The 18,356-nt window shown below is 36.5% G+C and overlaps 1 protein-coding gene across 2 annotated transcripts; it reads right to left on the minus strand.

Annotated features, from left to right (window-relative positions):
• Window positions 1-1,823: 1,823 nt before the first annotated feature.
• Window positions 1,824-14,261, minus strand: LOC127629221 (small integral membrane protein 29-like). 2 transcript variants are annotated; one of them, XM_052106350.1, is made up of 6 exons: window positions 14,157-14,261; window positions 12,952-13,160; window positions 12,579-12,604; window positions 11,336-11,441; window positions 7,739-7,815; window positions 1,824-7,290 (listed from the first exon to the last, which is right to left on the minus strand). In XM_052106350.1, the coding sequence occupies exons 2-5, from the start codon at window positions 13,057-13,059 to the stop codon at window positions 7,747-7,749; spliced, it is 309 nt and encodes a 102-aa protein (XP_051962310.1). In that variant the 5' UTR covers window positions 13,060-13,160; window positions 14,157-14,261; the 3' UTR covers window positions 1,824-7,290; window positions 7,739-7,746. The 2 variants fall into 2 exon arrangements, with proteins under 2 accessions (XP_051962310.1, XP_051962311.1); XM_052106351.1 differs by having other exon boundaries at window positions 1,824-7,305.
• Window positions 14,262-18,356: the final 4,095 nt, after the last annotated feature.

The following is an 18,356-nucleotide window of genomic DNA, read 5'->3' on the forward strand; positions in this document are numbered from 1 at the left end:
TTGCACCTAAAGATTAGGGCTCTTTTTCTTTTTTTTTCTTTGTAATAAACTTCATCCTGATAGTTGCTTCGCTCTGAGCCCCATTCAGTAGATAACGGTACATTGGCTGTTTGATGCAATGGTTCTTGACATGCCCCCTCAATACTGATGTCTTGTTTTAATGTGCCCATGCACAGAACTGGTTTGGGATCAGTCTTTTCAATGTATACACTCTGTATTTTCTATTGTGGAATGCAGGAATTTATATTCAAAATGGTAATAAATTTAAGGATTCTTACATATTTTGGTGTATGTTTTTTTTTTAAAAAATAAATAATTTTAACAGCTGTTCCCTGTGATATTTCATCTGTGGACTGGTCCATGAAGTTACTGCAAGGGTTTTGTGGACTGACTCAGGCTAGATATTTAATGTAAAAAAAAAAAAAATGCTTAGTTGTATTTATGGTTGAAAGATATTAGCTGTTTAACTGATTGGTTTGTTTTATAGAGGATAAAAACATCTATGTAAATCAGACACCACAAGGGTGCAGAGAATCTACAGGGGACTTTGCATAAGATAATTCATTGAGAAAATAGCTGAAGCTTAGAATAATTTAATGATGTTTGTTGTTATGGTGTTAATCCAGCATTTAAATTAGCATTTTAACAAGTGAAAATTCTATTATAGATATCTATAATTAGGGTTACTTTTGAAATGTATTCCATTAGAGAATACATGCTTTAAAATGTAATTTGTAACGTATTTTGTTTGATTACTCCAGGTCAGTAATGTTCTATGTACTTTAGATTACGTAACACTTTCATTTTTTTTTTCACTTGTTTTGATTATAAAATCTCTGCCAGTACAGTAAAACAGAATACACATGTTAAAAATGCGTTCTCTGATAGATCTAAATATCTTATGCAGTGTTTCTAAAACAAGATATATCAAATTGATGTTGTTTTAAGGAATTTCAAATATTTTTGCAGGAAAACAATACAAATATTATCAATAAAAAGATTTTTGCTCTTATTTTAAATGTCTTGCTAGAAAAAAAGAAATTGTTGGAACGTGAATTTTCTTGATAAATATGATTGTGTCTGGTAACATGCATGTAAGTTGGCTAGAAATAGCATTTTAGCTTTGTGTAAAGCTGACAATTTACATTGGGTTTATTTCTATTTCTTCTGCTCCAATCTTCAAACTTCTCTGTCTGCTCGTATGAATGTAATGCATCAAAGTTTCACCACTGTTCAAATGCACTTTGAATTGCATTGTTTATATGTATAAATGTTTTCCATCTGAAAGGAATAAATATCAACTGAAACAAATGACAATAAAATGCAAAGTAATCTTTTCAGTAATCAAAATACTTTTTGAATGTAACTATTCTAATTACCAATCATTTAAATTGTAATGGTAGTGGAATAGTTATATTTTTTATTTTAAATACGTAATCCCGTTACACGTATTCTGTTACTCTATCCCTGTCTCTAATTCATATCCAGCACATACGCATGTAATAAAAGAGACCGTGATCTAAGGTAGTCTATACCAAACAGCCTTTTTTTTAATGTTTTATAGAAAATATGGCACTTGTGAATAAGGTCTATAATTCCCATTACAGTGATGAGCTAGAGTTTGCCGAGTCTGTTCTGTTGGTCGTTATTAAGTTTCTGTCAGGCAACAGATCACTGTCTGCACTCTCATCTCCACAGTCACATTGCAAATGGTCACCATCACTCAAGTCTCCTTAAATCGCCAATTCCTACTGAAAATGAATGACTTGGAGTTGCACTGCCCCTTTAGACTAAAGAATTAAAGCAGATGACATAAAGCAACAACTTTAATAACAGATTCAACAACAAACAAATAATACACGAATCAGCTTGTTAAAATAAATGATTTTGGAAGTCATTAATGCGACAGATGAACTAGAGGATCTCACATCTGTCATGAAAACATTTCTGCATTCAGATATCTGATAGGAGCTACACCTGCAGGTTGCTGGATGCATCTGTGTAAATGCAATAAACCTGGTAGAGCACTACAAAACCAGGAGTCCGTTTCCACCTGCCTGCATCCAATTCTCAAATTCAGCTTGACTTTGACTTTCCTTAAGGTCAGCCAACAAACTTCATAATATTAACACTCATCTTTTTATTTTGCCACTGTCCAACTCACCTTTTTTATGCATCATTCAAATATGATAACTATAAATGATACTAGAACTACAAATCTATGAACATTAAATAAACAACAAAACGCATTTCAAACTAGTTGATGTCAGCTTATTTCAACAGAACACCAATTAGCCTACATGATAAAAAAGGTCAGCAAAAGACAGCACTTCCTTATAATCTGCTTCCAAGTTAAATGGTTCCTGGAACTGTTACTCTGGCATTGTTTTAAAAAAGACATTGGAAAATGTAATCTGGGAAACCAGCATCAATTTATTTCTGGAAGAAGGATTTGTGGAATAATGTTAAATACCACAAAAACATTTAGACTCGTGTGAAAATAAATAAAAAGTAAGTAAATTGGGGGCCTGGGTAGCTCAACAAGTAAAGACGCTGACTACCACCCCTGGAGTCGCGAGTTTGAATCCAGGGCGTGCTGAGAGCAAGCAGGTCTCCTAAGCAACCAAATTGGCCCGGTTGCTAGGGAGGGTAGAATCACATGGGGTAACCTCCTTGTAACTTGTGCATGGATTGCGGAGAATAGCATGAGCCTCCACATGCTGTGAGTCTCCACGGTGTCATGCACAATGAGCCATGTTATAAGATGCGCAGATTGACGAGTAAACGCGCCACCACGAGAACCTACTAAGTAGTGGGAATTGGGCATTCAAAATTGGGGAGAAAATGGGATAAAAAAAGTATATCACGTTACGGTAAGGCACTTACTATGGAAGTTATTGGGACAGTCAAATAAACAAAAGTGTAATTTCTTTGCACAAAAGTATAGCCACAAAATGTAAACATTATATTCTTACAAACCTTATCTGTGTAAAATCAACATATTCACACAGGAAGTTGACATGTTGCTGCAGAATATTCCAGTACCCTGACACAAGCGCCAAGTTTCCAAGATACTGACAAGCACCATCTCCCATCACACCTTTCTGCATTCATTCAAATGTATTTACCTTCTCCTGTGGTGTTACTGATAGCATGTTGCATGAGTACCCTCAGAGATATGGGTTCTGGTCTTAAGAAAATCAGGAAGTAAACACATTCACATATTCAATGACGAGCAGGATTCGGAGGTTCCAATTGTCTAAGGTACAATTTTTACTCCACTAACAGTCAGGTTAAGGATTGGGGTTTGGAGTAAGCTGAAAAAAATAAAAATAAAAACAATAACTAAAAACAAATAACTTTTGCGGCCACTCTGTGGACATTTCACCTGGAAACTGGAGCTCACACATGCTCATACATAAAAATAAACAGTTCCCACTTCAGCCACTGGGGGTAGTGCTTTGTATTTCAGTAAGCACATACCGATTTTAGCAGCAGAACTTTCAACCTCCTGTTGCCGAATTCAGAGTGATCAATCTGTCATTTAATATTACAACTTCATTGTCCTGACAACACAACACAGGTAAACCATGTAATCTGGTAAATGTTGTAACACCAGTATATTCTATCCCACATAATCCGTAAAATGTTTTGTAGCTATACTTTTGAAACAGGGTCTATTTGAACTTTTATGGACTGGCCCCATTCACTTACTTTGTAAGTGCCTTACTGTAGAAATAAACAAGTGTGAGTTGAAATTAATTCTTGTGGCAATCAACATTATGCAACATTGAACTTAACTTGTATTGTACCTGGAACATTATAATACACATTCACAGTACTTTGTGCAGAAGTTTAATCAGTAACAGTACTTTCAACAGTTGGTTTTCATTCAGGGGCAATAAATCAATAGTGCTCAAAAGTATGTAGACACCCGAACATGACCAGTGTGTGCTTGTTGAACATTTAATTTCAAAGTTTCTTGCTGCAATAAAAGCTTAAACTCTTCTCTTAAACGCTTAAACTTGCTCCCATTGAAACATTGATGTTGGGTGTTACAATCTTGTACTCCCATTCTACATTTTACATGGCTGTAACTTACAAGTATGTACCTGTTAGAAATGTGTGTAGCTAGAATAGCCAAACATGAGAAGAGGTCGCCCATATACCTTTGGCCAAGTAGCGAGCATTGGTATTTGGTTCGACCTCTTACCACCAGCTTTTGATCACTAATGGTAATTTTTTGCACTCGACAGGCTTGAGATTTCTAAATGTATAATGTATGTTTGAATTATCCAACCAATCCAACCACTATCTTCACTCAGTAACACATTTTTAACAGCAAGTCCAATCTAATGACTGTAAAACAAGCCACTAAACACATTGCATATTTTCTAATTCAATAAAAAACGGCAAATAAATAAAGCTAAATTTTGTACCATCCCATCGTGGTAAAAATCTCAATCACATACAGTCATTCTCCTGACATACCTAGAGCATGAGTGTGTCCAGGGTTAAGGTAATAGAAGCGACAGACAGTGGCGAATTTTGGCATGGGCGACATGGGCAGCCGCCGGGGTGGCAACTTGCCGGGGATGGCAAGCGTTGGCGGCAAGGATCCCTCCACCCCCCACCCTGCTAAATTGGGCGGCATCTTCTCCATCTTCCCCAGAAGTGATGAATTTGTAATCTGATATTACAGTGTTTCGCCTTGGATGGAAACACGATCATTGTAACATAAATTGTTATATCTCCAATCTCTGAATGTAAAAGAATTCCATTTCCCATTGTTCAGAAGATGATGTAGCCTATAGGGAAACAAAACTCTAAAGCTCCCACTAGAGTAGCAGGTTAGACTATCAACGGAAACGTATCCTAGCAACCATAGTGAAGGTTAAACTATGCTTTGCAATGTTAGCATTTGTTCTACATGTGTACGATTATCAAAAGAGATGACAATTTACTGTATTCAGCACACCTGTCTCCGCACTTGCTAAACTAATTTTAATATCATGTAATGTAGGAACTTTCACTAATTTATGTTTTTATGTGCTTAAAAGTGATTATCATTACTTTGTACACTAGATGTAGACCGATATATGGGTTTTACCAATTAATCGGTGCCGATAGTTGCTTTTTAGAACTACTGTTATCGGCAAAAATCCATGGCAATTGTTGCAGATAGTTTTTTCATCATTGTATCATTTCAAAATAAGAGTCTCCTGTGTGTTTCGGGCTTGTTTATAATTAATAGTTTCATGTTGTGCACCAAATCTGGTTATTTTGGGGATTTAGGTTGCACAATAAACTGCATCTGGGATTTTATTTATTTAGGACTCTTTGCCTGTGCCCGTTATAGAAAGGGAAGTATAAGAAATGTTTTTGACATTCTATAAAAACTACCGGCCGATTAATCGGTTATCACCCTTTCCCACCAATGTAGTTATCAGTATCGGCAAAATCCATCCTCTGTTGTACACCTTCCTTGGTGCCAACATTGTTGAGTGATGTCATGCACCTGCATCTGCGGGAATGATGATTTGATGATTTCCGCAAAAATATCCAAATTGGCATTTTGGCTTCAATTGCCATTCCATTGCATATATACAAGAGGAAATTTGAAGATGTAAGTAAAAGTTGGAAATTTCGATTTTTGATAACAGAACGCAGCAATACACTACACTCAGTACGTTTACATGCACAGTTAAAATGTTGCTACAGCGGGGTTTTGCATCAGTCCTCATCTGTCTGTCCAAATTTACATCATGCAATGTGTCATCGAATATTTGAAGGAAAGATGTCAGCTGTAAAAGTGACGTAGTTGAAAAGTGACACTTTTTTGTTATCCCTCTAACTCGGTACACTACTGTTAGTCCGACTTCACGAAAATCAGACTGGCACATTACAGTCCAACTAAATGGTAAAGACACTGGCTACCACCCCTGAAGTTCGCTAGTTTGAATCCCAGGGAGGTCTGAGTGACTCCGGGTCTCCTAAGCCACCAAATTGTCCTGGTTGCTAGGGAGGGTAGAGTCACACAGGGTAACCTCCACATGATCTCTATAATGTGGTTCGCTCTCGGTGGGGCACATAGTGACTTGTGCGTGGATGCTGCGGTGGAAATGTGCTCAACAAGCCACGTGATAAGATGCGCAGGTTGAAGGTCTCAGACGTGGAGTCAGCTGAGATTCGTCCTCCACCACCCTGATTGAGGCGAGTCACTACGCCACCACGAGGACTTAAGAGTGCATTTGGAATTGGGCATTCAAATTGGGAGAAAAAGGGGAGAAAATTTAAAATAAATAAATGAAAATAAAGACTTCTGACTGAAACTGAACTTTTAAAGTGCATGAGAAGTACTGACTGAAGATAACCACATTAATGTACATTTTACCGATGCACGCCCAGTAACAGACTTCTCGTATCGGGTGATATTGAGTGGATTACTTTCACACCAGTGGACAAGTAGGGTCAGAATATGAATATAAATAGGCTTATCAATATTTAAAAGGATGGATAAAAAGCTTCCCATCTGTTTTGTTGACTTTTAGAAAAGTGTGTCCAATTAAACTGTACGGTATTTCGTCTCAAAACCATCTGTCATTTGGTAGAACCAAGAGAAATTTCCAGATGCCAAACATAACATGCCCTTTAAAGACAGCTTTAAAGAAAACACAACCAAGACTATATTAAATATGAGTTATGCTGACTGCAATGTGTATTGCACTGAGTATGAAACCATCAAAATGGTTTGATTTAAGGGACATATTTGTTTACATTTTCATTCTAAACAATATCGGTACTATAATATCTAGGTCCTGAAGCAAAACCAATTGAGAACAGCTGGTTTAAAGGATCAGCCAGCCACTGTAACCCAGCATGGTTTTGGTTCACACACCCAGAACACATCACATTTGTGCATACTCATTAAACTGAATGGCCTAGACAGGGATTTAATAGCACAGAACATCAGCAGAATACATAACATTTGAATAAATAAAGAATCATAACAGTAAAAGTCCTTCTTGAGCCTTAGTAACCGAGCATTGTTCAGACAACAAATTTGCTGCTCTTCAAGAGGTGAAAATGTGGCTCTATATTGGACCATATTTGCAGGAAGAGACCTGAGGTAAACAAGCACCATCCCAACGCCTGAAGGTAACCCACATGAGGAGTCTCCGGCACCCTGTAGACTTCTCATGTCATGGAGGTGCAGAAATTCTCTTCTAGGCTCATTGCTTCAAAAGGTAAATCAGTAGTTTATTGCTCAAAATTCTCCATCTTCTGAATCTGCAATACAGGCCACTGCCATGAGACAGTTTAAACGTTGGGTACAGCAGTCAAAACATGGTTCATTTTCTTCACCCTAATTAAATATATAACTATGATGATATTATTGAATTCTGCAAACAGAGCTGACTGCAGAATAAAATAATATCCTCAGGTTTCTACTGTATATATCTAAAGTTTTTTGTTTGTCTTAAAATAGCTTCAATGTAGTTAGCTACTTTTTGTTAGTCGCTTGCCGTGTAACGTTGGTTTTAAATAGCTTTACTGTAGTTTAACTCCTTTAAGTTATGAGTAGCTTGTAGCTTGTGAAGCTACAGTTTCAATATAGCTTTCTCAAAACTAAATTGTAGTTAAAGATTGGTTATTGACAAAATTCCCAGTGTGCACAATCACAAAAATGTAAAGTTAAAGAAATGTGTAAAAGGGAAATGTCTTTGATGCAGCAAACCTTCATTTTTATGCATCAGGATCCTTTGATAGTAAGGGTCGCCGCTGTTGATATGTCCTCATCCAACCCTTTACCACCTAGAATGAGAAAAAAGAAATAGTCTGATCTATGTTCATATTCATGTAAACCGTTGTAGAGCATACAGTAGCTACCATCATAATTCTTGCACAGAATTGCATACAATGTTTTATTTAAAATATTAAAGGGGTCATGACATGGTTTTTTTTATTGTATTATTATGTTCCCTTAGGTGCAATTATAGTATTAATATATTTTTTTTTAAGAAAAACTTTTAAAATCTAGTGATTTATGACCTTTTCCCACCCTGTTTCTCATCCTCTGATTCAAACAGTCTGTTTTGGGGGCGTTTTCCATTTAAGACTTCAGTGTTAACGCCCACTGTTATGATTGGCTAACGTCAGTGCCTATGTATCAATTATTGACGCCTCCAGCCAGAACAATATGCAAGTAAACTAAGTAAAAACACTGTGATTATTCATAATGAATGAAATTGCGCTTTAAAAAGTAGTTTAAAGTTTAAAATAGATTACTTAACAGTTTGCGTCGTCGTTGTTCCCAGAATAGTCGGCACGGACTTATCTTTGAGCAACAGTTTTCTGGCAAAGCCAGCATCATATTGAGATTTGTTCTCAAAACAGTCATCCTTAAAATGTACAGAACAAACGCTTAAGTTAACACTGCCGTGACTGGGACGTCCGCAAAAAATAAACTGCATCCATTTTTCCCTGACGTCTGGATCTTTCGGCAGCTTATTCAGAGGTTTTGTTTGACCACAGCCAGGAACAGCACATCTGTGTGGCATCGTAATTTTCCTGTGCACAAGTAGTCTCTGTCAGAGCTCGCTGTCCATCGACTGAACACTTGTGAGGCGACGGCGATACTGAAATGAGCGTGAGTTGTCTTGCGCTTAAAGCGTGAGTTATCTTGTGCTGGAGGCGGTCATATGCAAACGCTGTTACGTCACTTCTAACCGACACGTCACTTCTAACCATGAATCCAGAACGAGCTGTATTTTCAGCTTGATTAAATAAATGATTCGTTTAGAATGGGGAGGACGTCTTAAAATATTAAACTTGCAGGACGTTTTAATGATACAAAGACCTCTTATATACCAAAAGATCAAGGCAAATTTGGTTTCTCATGTCATGACCCCTTTAAAAACATGCAGACAATAGATCAGTCAGTTAGAGTAAATCAACTTTTGGCTGGTACTGTATGTCTAATAATGCTGGTGTATAAGCAACCAACTCCAAAAGCAACCTGTTCAGACAGAAACCTGGAGCTTCAGCGCTGACATAAAGATGCATAGCCTGTTCGTACTGATAGCCAGAAAGGGCCGAGGTCCAATTCACCAACATAGTGACAGACAGCTGCTGAAGCAGACTGACTGATTAGTGATGGGTGAAGGTAGTGCACTGTTTTGACTGGTCAAGCAAAGGTTGTAAGTTCTCAGCCCAGTGTGTGCAACATATAAACATTTAGTGAGATCCCCACCACCAAAATTATAAATAATGCTTTTTGTTTAAAAGCCACATGTCTTTCCAAACAACATCATATTGTCAAAAGAATTTAATGCTGCCAAGGAGCTACCAGAGCACCTTTTTGCTTGGAGCATTTCATAGGTTGATATCATAGATTTTAGGCCCAAGTGTCCTGTCATTATTTTGTTTAGCCCTTAACTGGCCTACTGAAAGCTATAAGTAAAGGTTTTTATTGTGTTTCATGAGAAAGAGTTTTGTTATTTTATAAAGTTGACAACATCTTGACAATGTAAGCTTTTTGTAAAAACAAAAAAAAGAAAAGAACAGACTGATACTGATATTAACTAATAAAGTAGTTGATATTGGTAGGCTGTTGTTCAGGGTTGAGAATCACATGAAATGTAAAGATTCCAGTTCCTTAAAGGTTCCATTCAATGATTCATTTAGTACTTCTGAAGAACAATTATTTATAAATAAGAAATGCAATTCAACTGGATTTACTGCCATCAGCAGCCTGTTGCTAGATGATGAGATCATTTCAAATTTAAAAAGGCACATTTAACAAATTAGTTGGCTCATAAGAGTCAATTGTTTGGAAATCGGACTACACTGTTCGCACTGAATGTTTCATGCTGTAGATTCAAAAGAACCGACTCATAAGAGTCGTTATTTTGTGAATCAGAGTACACTGGTCACACTGAATGTATCACGCTGTAGATTCAAAACAACCGAATCATAAGAGTCATTTGTTTAAGAATCGGACTATGCTGGTCGCACTAAATGTTTCACATTGTTGATTCAAAAGAAACAACTCATAAGAGTCAATGGTTTGGGAATCGGACTACAGTGGTCACACTGAATGTTTCATACTGTAAATTCAAAAGAACCGACTCATAAGAGTCATTATTTCGGGAATCAGACTACACTGGTCGTACAAATGTTTCACGCTGTAGATTAAAAACAACCAACTCATAAGAGTCTTTTGTACAGGAATCGGACTACACTGGTCGCACTGAATGTTTCACACTGTAGATTTAAAAGAACTGACTCAAGAACTGAATCGACATGCACGAAGTGTTGTATTCATTGATATATGATTGATTATTTACATCGACATCACCCGGGGATAAATAGTATGCGGTGAGCACAGAGTGAGTCTGAAACTGTTCCTGCCACACTCCTTTCCGTTTTTATGCAGGCACTTGGTGCTAATGCAGACACACATGAAACACACCACATTTGGGGTGTTCATTGCCAAAGTTATGTTGAACTACTCCGTTGATGAAGATATGGGATTTCCATGTATGGCATCCCTTCTCATATAATAGCAAGATTACTAAACACAGATACCTTCTATAGTGTTCCTTCTATGACTGAAGTAACAATGACTACTGTCACCATGGTTTTCTTGGCAGATATCATAGTTTTGATACAATTAACCATTGTTTTACAACAGTAATACAGTAAATTTCATATAGTAACCATGACAGTAAACATGTTAATTTTGTTCTTACAAACATTTTACAACAAATACCATTATTAAGCTATAGTTAATGTAGTAAAAGCATGGTCATTTTTAGTAAGCTTTGAAAATAATTCAAACCTGTTGAATTATTTGTTATCAAATATTCTTTCTTTGGATTTGGCAGTGGACTTTAATGTGTTCAAAGGACTTATTTATTGTATTACGGCATTTTGCATTATTGTGTAAATTTTTTATCCATCCTATTTGTTGTATTTATTGGTGTTTTTAACTCTAATTTATCTCTTGTTCTTATGTATTTATTCCATGATATTGTATTTAAGAATGGAGAGGTGAGGGTTAAATTCATTTAGAAAATGGTTTGGTTTAATTTGCATTTTAATATTTTTTTTTACTTAGGCCTACCACCACTAGAGGCACTAGACAAGCTGGATGATGAGTGTATGGAGCACACGGACAAGGTTGCTAGCAGTGCTTGAGTGCAATATAATCTGACCTCCGTTGGTAAGGGAGGGGACTGGTGGGTACTGCTCTTAGTACCTAAAACAGGTCTAGTTTTTAGACTTTCGTTTTTCATTTGATGCAATAGAATGAAGAAATTGGATTGAGTACCTTCGTGTCTTCCTCTTTCCAAATAATTTCCTGCTCCGCCTCATTCAGCTCTTCAGTTGGGTCATATGTGTAGACCGGCAGCAACTGATGCCGCAGTCTATCAATCCTAAACACACAAGAGCAGCTTTAATTGTATTTTTTATGGACAAACAACTACTTTGATTGTTTCGAGGCAGTACACGGTACTGTTCATATAATAATCTAAAGTCCAGACATGTGGACAATTCTTATACATGCCGTTTCTATGACTTCATATTAATTGAGAGTCATTTGTACTTTTACAAATTAATTTGTCACTTCAGGACCATTTAAGTGGATTGTAAAATAGGGATTAAATGGAGAAAAACTCAAAATGGTGACCAGTCATCCACTTTCCCTTCTACTATATGAGTAGTTCTGCTACTGTATATGCATAACGTGTCCATGGATTTCAAGTTCAAATTTATATGAATGTATGAGGGAAAGTGTATATCTCTGGTGCCTTTTATTCATTTTAAATGGTCCTGCAGTGAGACAAATGAATTTATAAAATAAAAAAATCAGAGGTTGATTGATAGTGGATTTTGCCAATACCGATAACATAGGTGGTGGGAAAGGGCAATAAACGATTAAGGATGATTATTTTTTAAATTGATTGATAGAATGTCAAAAACATTTCTTGTTCTTTCCTTACTATGACAGCACAGACAAAGAGTCCTATATAAAAAATCCCAGATGCAGTTTGTTGTGCAACCAAAATCTCCCAAATAACCAGAAAAAAAATTCAGATTTGGTGCATAACGTGGAACTTTTAAGTACAAACAAGACCGAAAAACACACCGGAGACTCTTATTTTGAAATGATAGAATGATGAAAAAACTATCTGCAACAATTGCCATGGATTTATGCCGATAATAATTGTTCCAAAAAGCAACTATCGGCACCGATTAATAGGTGAAACCGATATATCGGTCTACCTCTAGTACAAATATCACATATAGTCTCAAGACTAAATGAGGTCATAAAAACGGCATGAATTATAATACTAAAAAAGAGTAAATGCTGTTTAAAATAGATTTCGATGGAGTATATACCACCACATGTCACACCACATACTTTTTGGTCTATTCCCTAAAAGTATATAAAATATACATAAGTATATAAAATATACAATTCAGTATACATTTTAACCTAAAATGTTCATGTCAGCTACCCATGTGAAGCAAGAGTTGTCTTTGAAAAGGGGTGTAGAATATGTGTTTACCTTCGCTTTCTTCTTATGTACATCACCTGAAACACAGAAGATATTTTCTCATTTTACTATATTTTCATAATAAACCAAATTATAAATGAATGCCTGTAAATGCTCATTAACACGCTAACTCTGCTGCTGTTTATTTATTTTTTTGTCAAGGGAATATGCAGCCAACAAACTTTTGCCAATGCAGTATGGCATATCCACTGCATAATAAAGCCCTTTTGTTTTGCACATACTCCTCAATCAAATTACACCATCATGCGACTTCACATTCCTCCCGTCACACTGGCACACAGTGAAACAGCTTTACAAATAAAGAAGCTACATCATGCATGCTACCCAGTGAAATCATGGCAACATGTCTTTATCTGGCACCTACCACTGCAGCAATAATCCCGATCACAGTAATGAGGAAGAACGGGACGAGCACATAGCTAACGGCCGCATCTCCATTGATAATGTGAGGGGGCTGTGTGGTGCTGTTCATAGTGCAGAGTGCTCAGAGGTGGGCTGTGCTCCAATCGTCTGTTTACCGCTCATCTTCTGCATGCATGTGACTCCCACATGCTCTCTCTGCCACACTAATGACTGTGAAGACACAGGCAGAAATTCAATTTTTTGAGAATATTATTAAAAGTCTCTGATCAGTGTGCTGACTTTGTGTGTGTTTTTTTTTTTTGGGGGTCATCTGGAGCAACCCTTAGAAAACATCTAGATATTCTTATCTTACAAATTCATGATATTTGTAATAATATATATTAGAGATTTTTCCATATGATTAATGATAACACAGTCACCTGTACAGTATAAAGGGTGCAAGGAAAGTGTTTTAATATATTTTACTTGATGGGTACACCACATGATATAATTAATGTCATGATTTTTATTTATTTATTGTTAAAAATTTTATAAATGTTTGTTTGTTTGTTTGTTTAACAGTGAAAATCATTTGTCACACAGTTAATCATTTGACCCTGAACAACCTTATTTGTCAATGACCCAAATATCAAGGTATGGAAATATTGTTATTATAAAGTATCACGACATATCCAAGTAGGTACTATGGTATACTATTACTATAAAGAAGAGGGGCATTTTCAAAACACGTTTTCTTAAGCTCTGTCCTCGAAATAAATGCGTACACAACTGTAATGCAGAGGAACCAGACTATCAACAATCTTTCAAAACGCAGTTTTCTTTTTATTATGGAAACATAAAATCTATTCGGATGCAATGCAAACCCATGAATTAAACCCCATAAAAGAAAACCCCCATACAATAATCATTTTACAACGACCAAAGTGTTGTATGTAGGATATGCGAGAAAATACGCATTTGATGGCATAAGTATCTGTTTATCTGCGTTATTGGCTGCAGCCGTCATTAGTTTTCATTCTCCATTATTACGATGCCCAGCATTGCTAAAATGTTATTAATGTCATGTTACTAGAGCGTTTTATTGAGCACTTGCGATGTCTGCTGACTCACGTGAAAGCATCATGATCAGTCGAATTTCGCCATAGATTATGCGTTCAAATAAACCGGCTAGATTCACGTAAAACAGCACAATGAAATTCACTTAACTGTAAGATGAATCCAGATCCTGTTAATAAAACGCAAGTCATGAGCTTGTCCGCCACGATCACTGTTTACGGAAAGAAAGTGCAGTAATGAAATCGAAACGGTGATGGTGGTGATGGAGGGAGGAGTTACGACTCTGTCAATGAACACGGTTGACCACCAGATGTCGCCAAACACCACATTAAATACTCTGCTACTGGTGAATCATATCATATAATTTCTTTTATTTCATATTTGGTACTTTATAAATATAGGTACAATTAACGCTTCTCAATTAATGTTAATTAAAAATTAAAAAATATAGCATATAATAATAACTCAAACATATATTTATGTGCTTAAAAAAATTACAAAATTCTCCCTTTTTTCCCCCCAATTTGGAATGCCCAATTCCATGCACAACTCACCATTATAGCATCAGAGAAAGAACCACATTATAGCGACCACGAGGAGGTTACCCTATATGACTCTACCCTCCCTAGCAACTGTGCCAATTTGGTTGATTAGGAGACCTGGCTGGAGTCACTCAGCACACCCTGGATTCAAACTCGAGATTCAATACTTGCTGAACTACCCAGGCCCCTTTTTTTAAAAATTAATTTGGAAAAACATAAATTTCAAATATTTAAGCACCATTTATCAGGACTAAGGAGTTTTAAGCATATGCAAGGCAAACACAAATGAGAGAGTATGGAGAAATAAAGCATGAGCGCCACTTCCACATTGATCACCGCAAACATTATATTTGTTTTATTTAATACAAATAAACATAATATTTTTTTGTGTTGTTAGAAATTGTAAACGTTATACAGAAAGATATTATAAGACAAAAACAAATAAAAAGAAAAGGAGAAGTGCAGAGGAAGGTAATAATATATAAAAACAAAATAAAGACAAAAAGTACATGTTTAGTAAAAAGAACACTCTAAAAATCTTACAAATATATATAGTCTTTAAAGCTTACTTATTTAAATACAAATAGATGAATTATATACAAATAGATTTATTATCTTCTTCTGGATCATTGGTGAAGCCAAAAAGTCAATTTTCCCACAACAGCAAAAAAGGTTGTTTTCATTAATGCATTTCTTTACACCACAATGTAACCAAATAAATGCAATTCCAAAATAAACGCAAACCCTAGTCATTGCAATCTTTTCTGAAAAAAAGTGTAATGAACAAAGTGCAAAGCTGAGATAGCCTATTCTAAAAATCTCAGTTAGTGTTTAGCAGAAGAAAGAAAGTCCCTTTAAGTTATTTTTTGTGAGAACATTGCCTTCTACTGATAAAGTATAAAACTTTTTCAGTAGGAGGCAATGTTCTCACAAACAACAACTTAAAGAGCAACATGCAGGTTGAATTTATAACTGAATTAATACTTTATATTGTCTGCAGAGGTCCTTTAAAAACACATATGTAGAAACTACTAATTAAATCTCATTTTATGTAGAGATTTTGATGAAAATGTGCTAGGCTCTGGAATACGCCTTTCCCGCTATCAACGCTTCATATGACGTAGGGCGAGGCAAACAAAAGAGCTCGCGGTCAGCTCGGGTGTTGATGTAGTTAGAGCAGTACAGAAAGTTTTAGAGAAGCCATAATGGTAAATTATTGTGTTTGTGCTGGTTGCACGAATTCCAGCCTGTCAGGACATCGTGTCCATCATTTTCCTTCTAGAAAAAACAAGGCTTTTCAGTCTTGAGTGCGTTTTGTGCAGGTGAAGAGAGCAGACTTCACTGCCGCGTCTGTTACCACACACTCGGTCGTTTGTGGCGCACATTTCACTCCGGAGAATTATCGACCTGGAGATTTGTTGGAGTCTCGGATGGGATTTCGGAGTAAGGACCACGTGAGGCTGATTACTGATGCTGTTCCCTCGGTGCACTCGATGGAATCAAGTCCACCGTCAAAGTGTACACCGGATTTTGGCGCGAGCTGGACTGGAGGACAAAGTGCTAACGTTAGCAGACATTCTGTGCAACGAAAACGAGGACTTAGTAGAGTAAGTCTTACTTTTAATTATATTAACTCTTAATTTGCTCATAATTATAGGCCTGTGGGCCATCATAGGCATGTTCGTCCACACCGGAGAACTCGGTTTCTTCATTCGCATTCATTGGAACCTGAACTTGACCAGACTCCCTCGCCCATCGTCACTTCCGGTTAGTGCTTTATAGACGCGGAAGTTATTTTGTCACAATTTATCTCAAAATATCGTTAATGGCTAAATATATATTACTCCAGTTCAGAAAATCTAGTTGTTTTATCATCAACATACACTATGCTATATAGGGGTGTCCAACCTGCACGAATTTTCTTTCTTTGTTGTTGTTCTGACCCAATGTTAATTGGGAGCTCTGTGAGGGCCATGCCATCTGTTGCAGGGCACCCTGTTCTTCTATTCTATTCTATTTGTTAAAGTAATGTTTGGGAGTATAATATGTAGATTTCCTATTGACACACTAAAGCTGAAGATAAAAATAACCATCTTAAGACAAATGTTTTTGTGAAGCATCTTATGTGCCAAAGGATTTGCACAGTAGGCCTACTGTATATTAGAACACATTCCAGATCAGATAGGATTCATAAACATGTAACTAATATGGCGCGTTCCACACGTTGAACTAGTCCCTCCTCTGCTGCGCAACGTGATATTCACAGAAGGAAACCCGCTGTTGGGGTAAAATGCTACGTAATTTGGGCAAAGCTCTAGTGGTGGGAAGTTCGGATCATTTTACTGACTCGGATCTTTGAGTCTCGTTCAGCAAAATGAACGAATCTTTTTTCGAGTCATTTCGTTCATTTCGTTCATTTCAGCAGAATATAATTAAATGTCATGTTAAGTAGCCCAAAACATCAAGTAGTCTACTTACGAAAATGTTGATTCAATTTGAAATAAATAAAAATAAACTATAGGGTAATGCAGCCAAAGCCAATTTATAAGAAACCGAAATGTTAATTTATGAATTGGGTCTTAAGTTTAAGCTATTGCAGTTAGTTCACCTCACCTCCTTTTTCTCCGCCTCTTGTGTCATCGGGTTCGAACTTCAAAACGTTAAAAATACTTAGTTGTCGATGTCGACTCGTCAGTGTCTGTGTGTGGGCCGTGTGGTGTGACACAGCAGCCAATGCACTCACTGACTGCATGCACATGCAGCATACCGGTCCGGATCCGGAAAGATAAATGATTAGTTCAAGTCTCGACTCTCGAGTCTTCGGGTTTGGGTTCGGCCGGGTCCGAGTCTTTCGTTCTTCCTGTCAGTCCCATAGAGACTATGCTGTCAGTACCAGAAAGAGAAATGATTAGTTCGTCTCTTCGGTTCGAGTCGTTCGTTCTTCAAGTCAGACTCACAAACCCATAGCACAGCACTATGCAGAGACAGAAATGATTAGTTCATCTTTCGAGTCTGAGTCCTTCGTTCTTTTGTCACGTGACAGCCCTATTAAATACTTAACCTAGTTCATAATTCACATCATTCTTACAAACATGTTGTAGTTAGTTTTTTTATTTGATTTTTACTTTTACAGTTACATGTTACGTTTCTGGTCTCAAATTGTATCTTTTTTCATATGTATTTGTGAATTTCTGTCATGAAGATTCTTTTCTATAACATTGAATGTAGTAATGTAGAATGTAGTATTCATGCATTTTTCCATTCACTGTTTTTTAGTCCATAAAAAATCACCTAAAATGTCTACGAGTTGTTTTGTGAAAAGTCACAGTATATAACTTAAATATGCAGTTATTTAATAAACCTATGAAACCTACACCTTTGTAACATAGCTTATTACAACACTGTACACACTATATTGACTGGATGTTTATTGTTTGTTTATTTTTTGCCAACAATGCTTTAAAAAAATTGGATAACTATCCAAAAAGGAATTAAATAAAAATAAATAAAAAATAAATAAGAATGAAAAGGACACTATAAAGCCACAGAGCATAACCATATAACTTAAATCACAATATGCAAAATGCATAGTGCTATGGGTTTGTGAGTCTGACTTGAAGAACGAACGACTCGAAACCGAAGAGACGAACTAATCATTTCTCTTTCCGGTACTGACAGCAGCATAGTCTCTATGGGACTGACAGGAAGAACGAAAGACTCGAACCCGGCCGAACCCGAAGACTCGCGAAAGATGAACTAATCATTTATGACTAATCATTTATGACATCGCATGTACCTTATGCGATGT

The sequence above is a fragment of the Xyrauchen texanus genome, chromosome 35 (genome assembly GCF_025860055.1).
Source record: "Xyrauchen texanus isolate HMW12.3.18 chromosome 35, RBS_HiC_50CHRs, whole genome shotgun sequence".
Taxonomy (NCBI): Eukaryota; Metazoa; Chordata; class Actinopteri; order Cypriniformes; family Catostomidae; genus Xyrauchen; species Xyrauchen texanus.

Bases quoted from the DNA above. Each gene is read 5' to 3' on its own strand.
- LOC127629221 (XM_052106350.1), bottom strand. From the start codon at position 13,059: ATGAACAGCACCACACAGCCCCCTCACATTATCAATGGAGATGCGGCC. The intron at 12,605-12,951 runs GTAGGTGCCAGA...TCTGTGTTTCAG, and splicing joins TCGGGATTATTGCTGCAGTG to GTGATGTACATAAGAAGAAA. The intron at 7,816-11,335 runs GTACTCAATCCA...TTCTCATTCTAG, and splicing joins GGAAAGAGGAAGACACGAAG to GTGGTAAAGGGTTGGATGAG.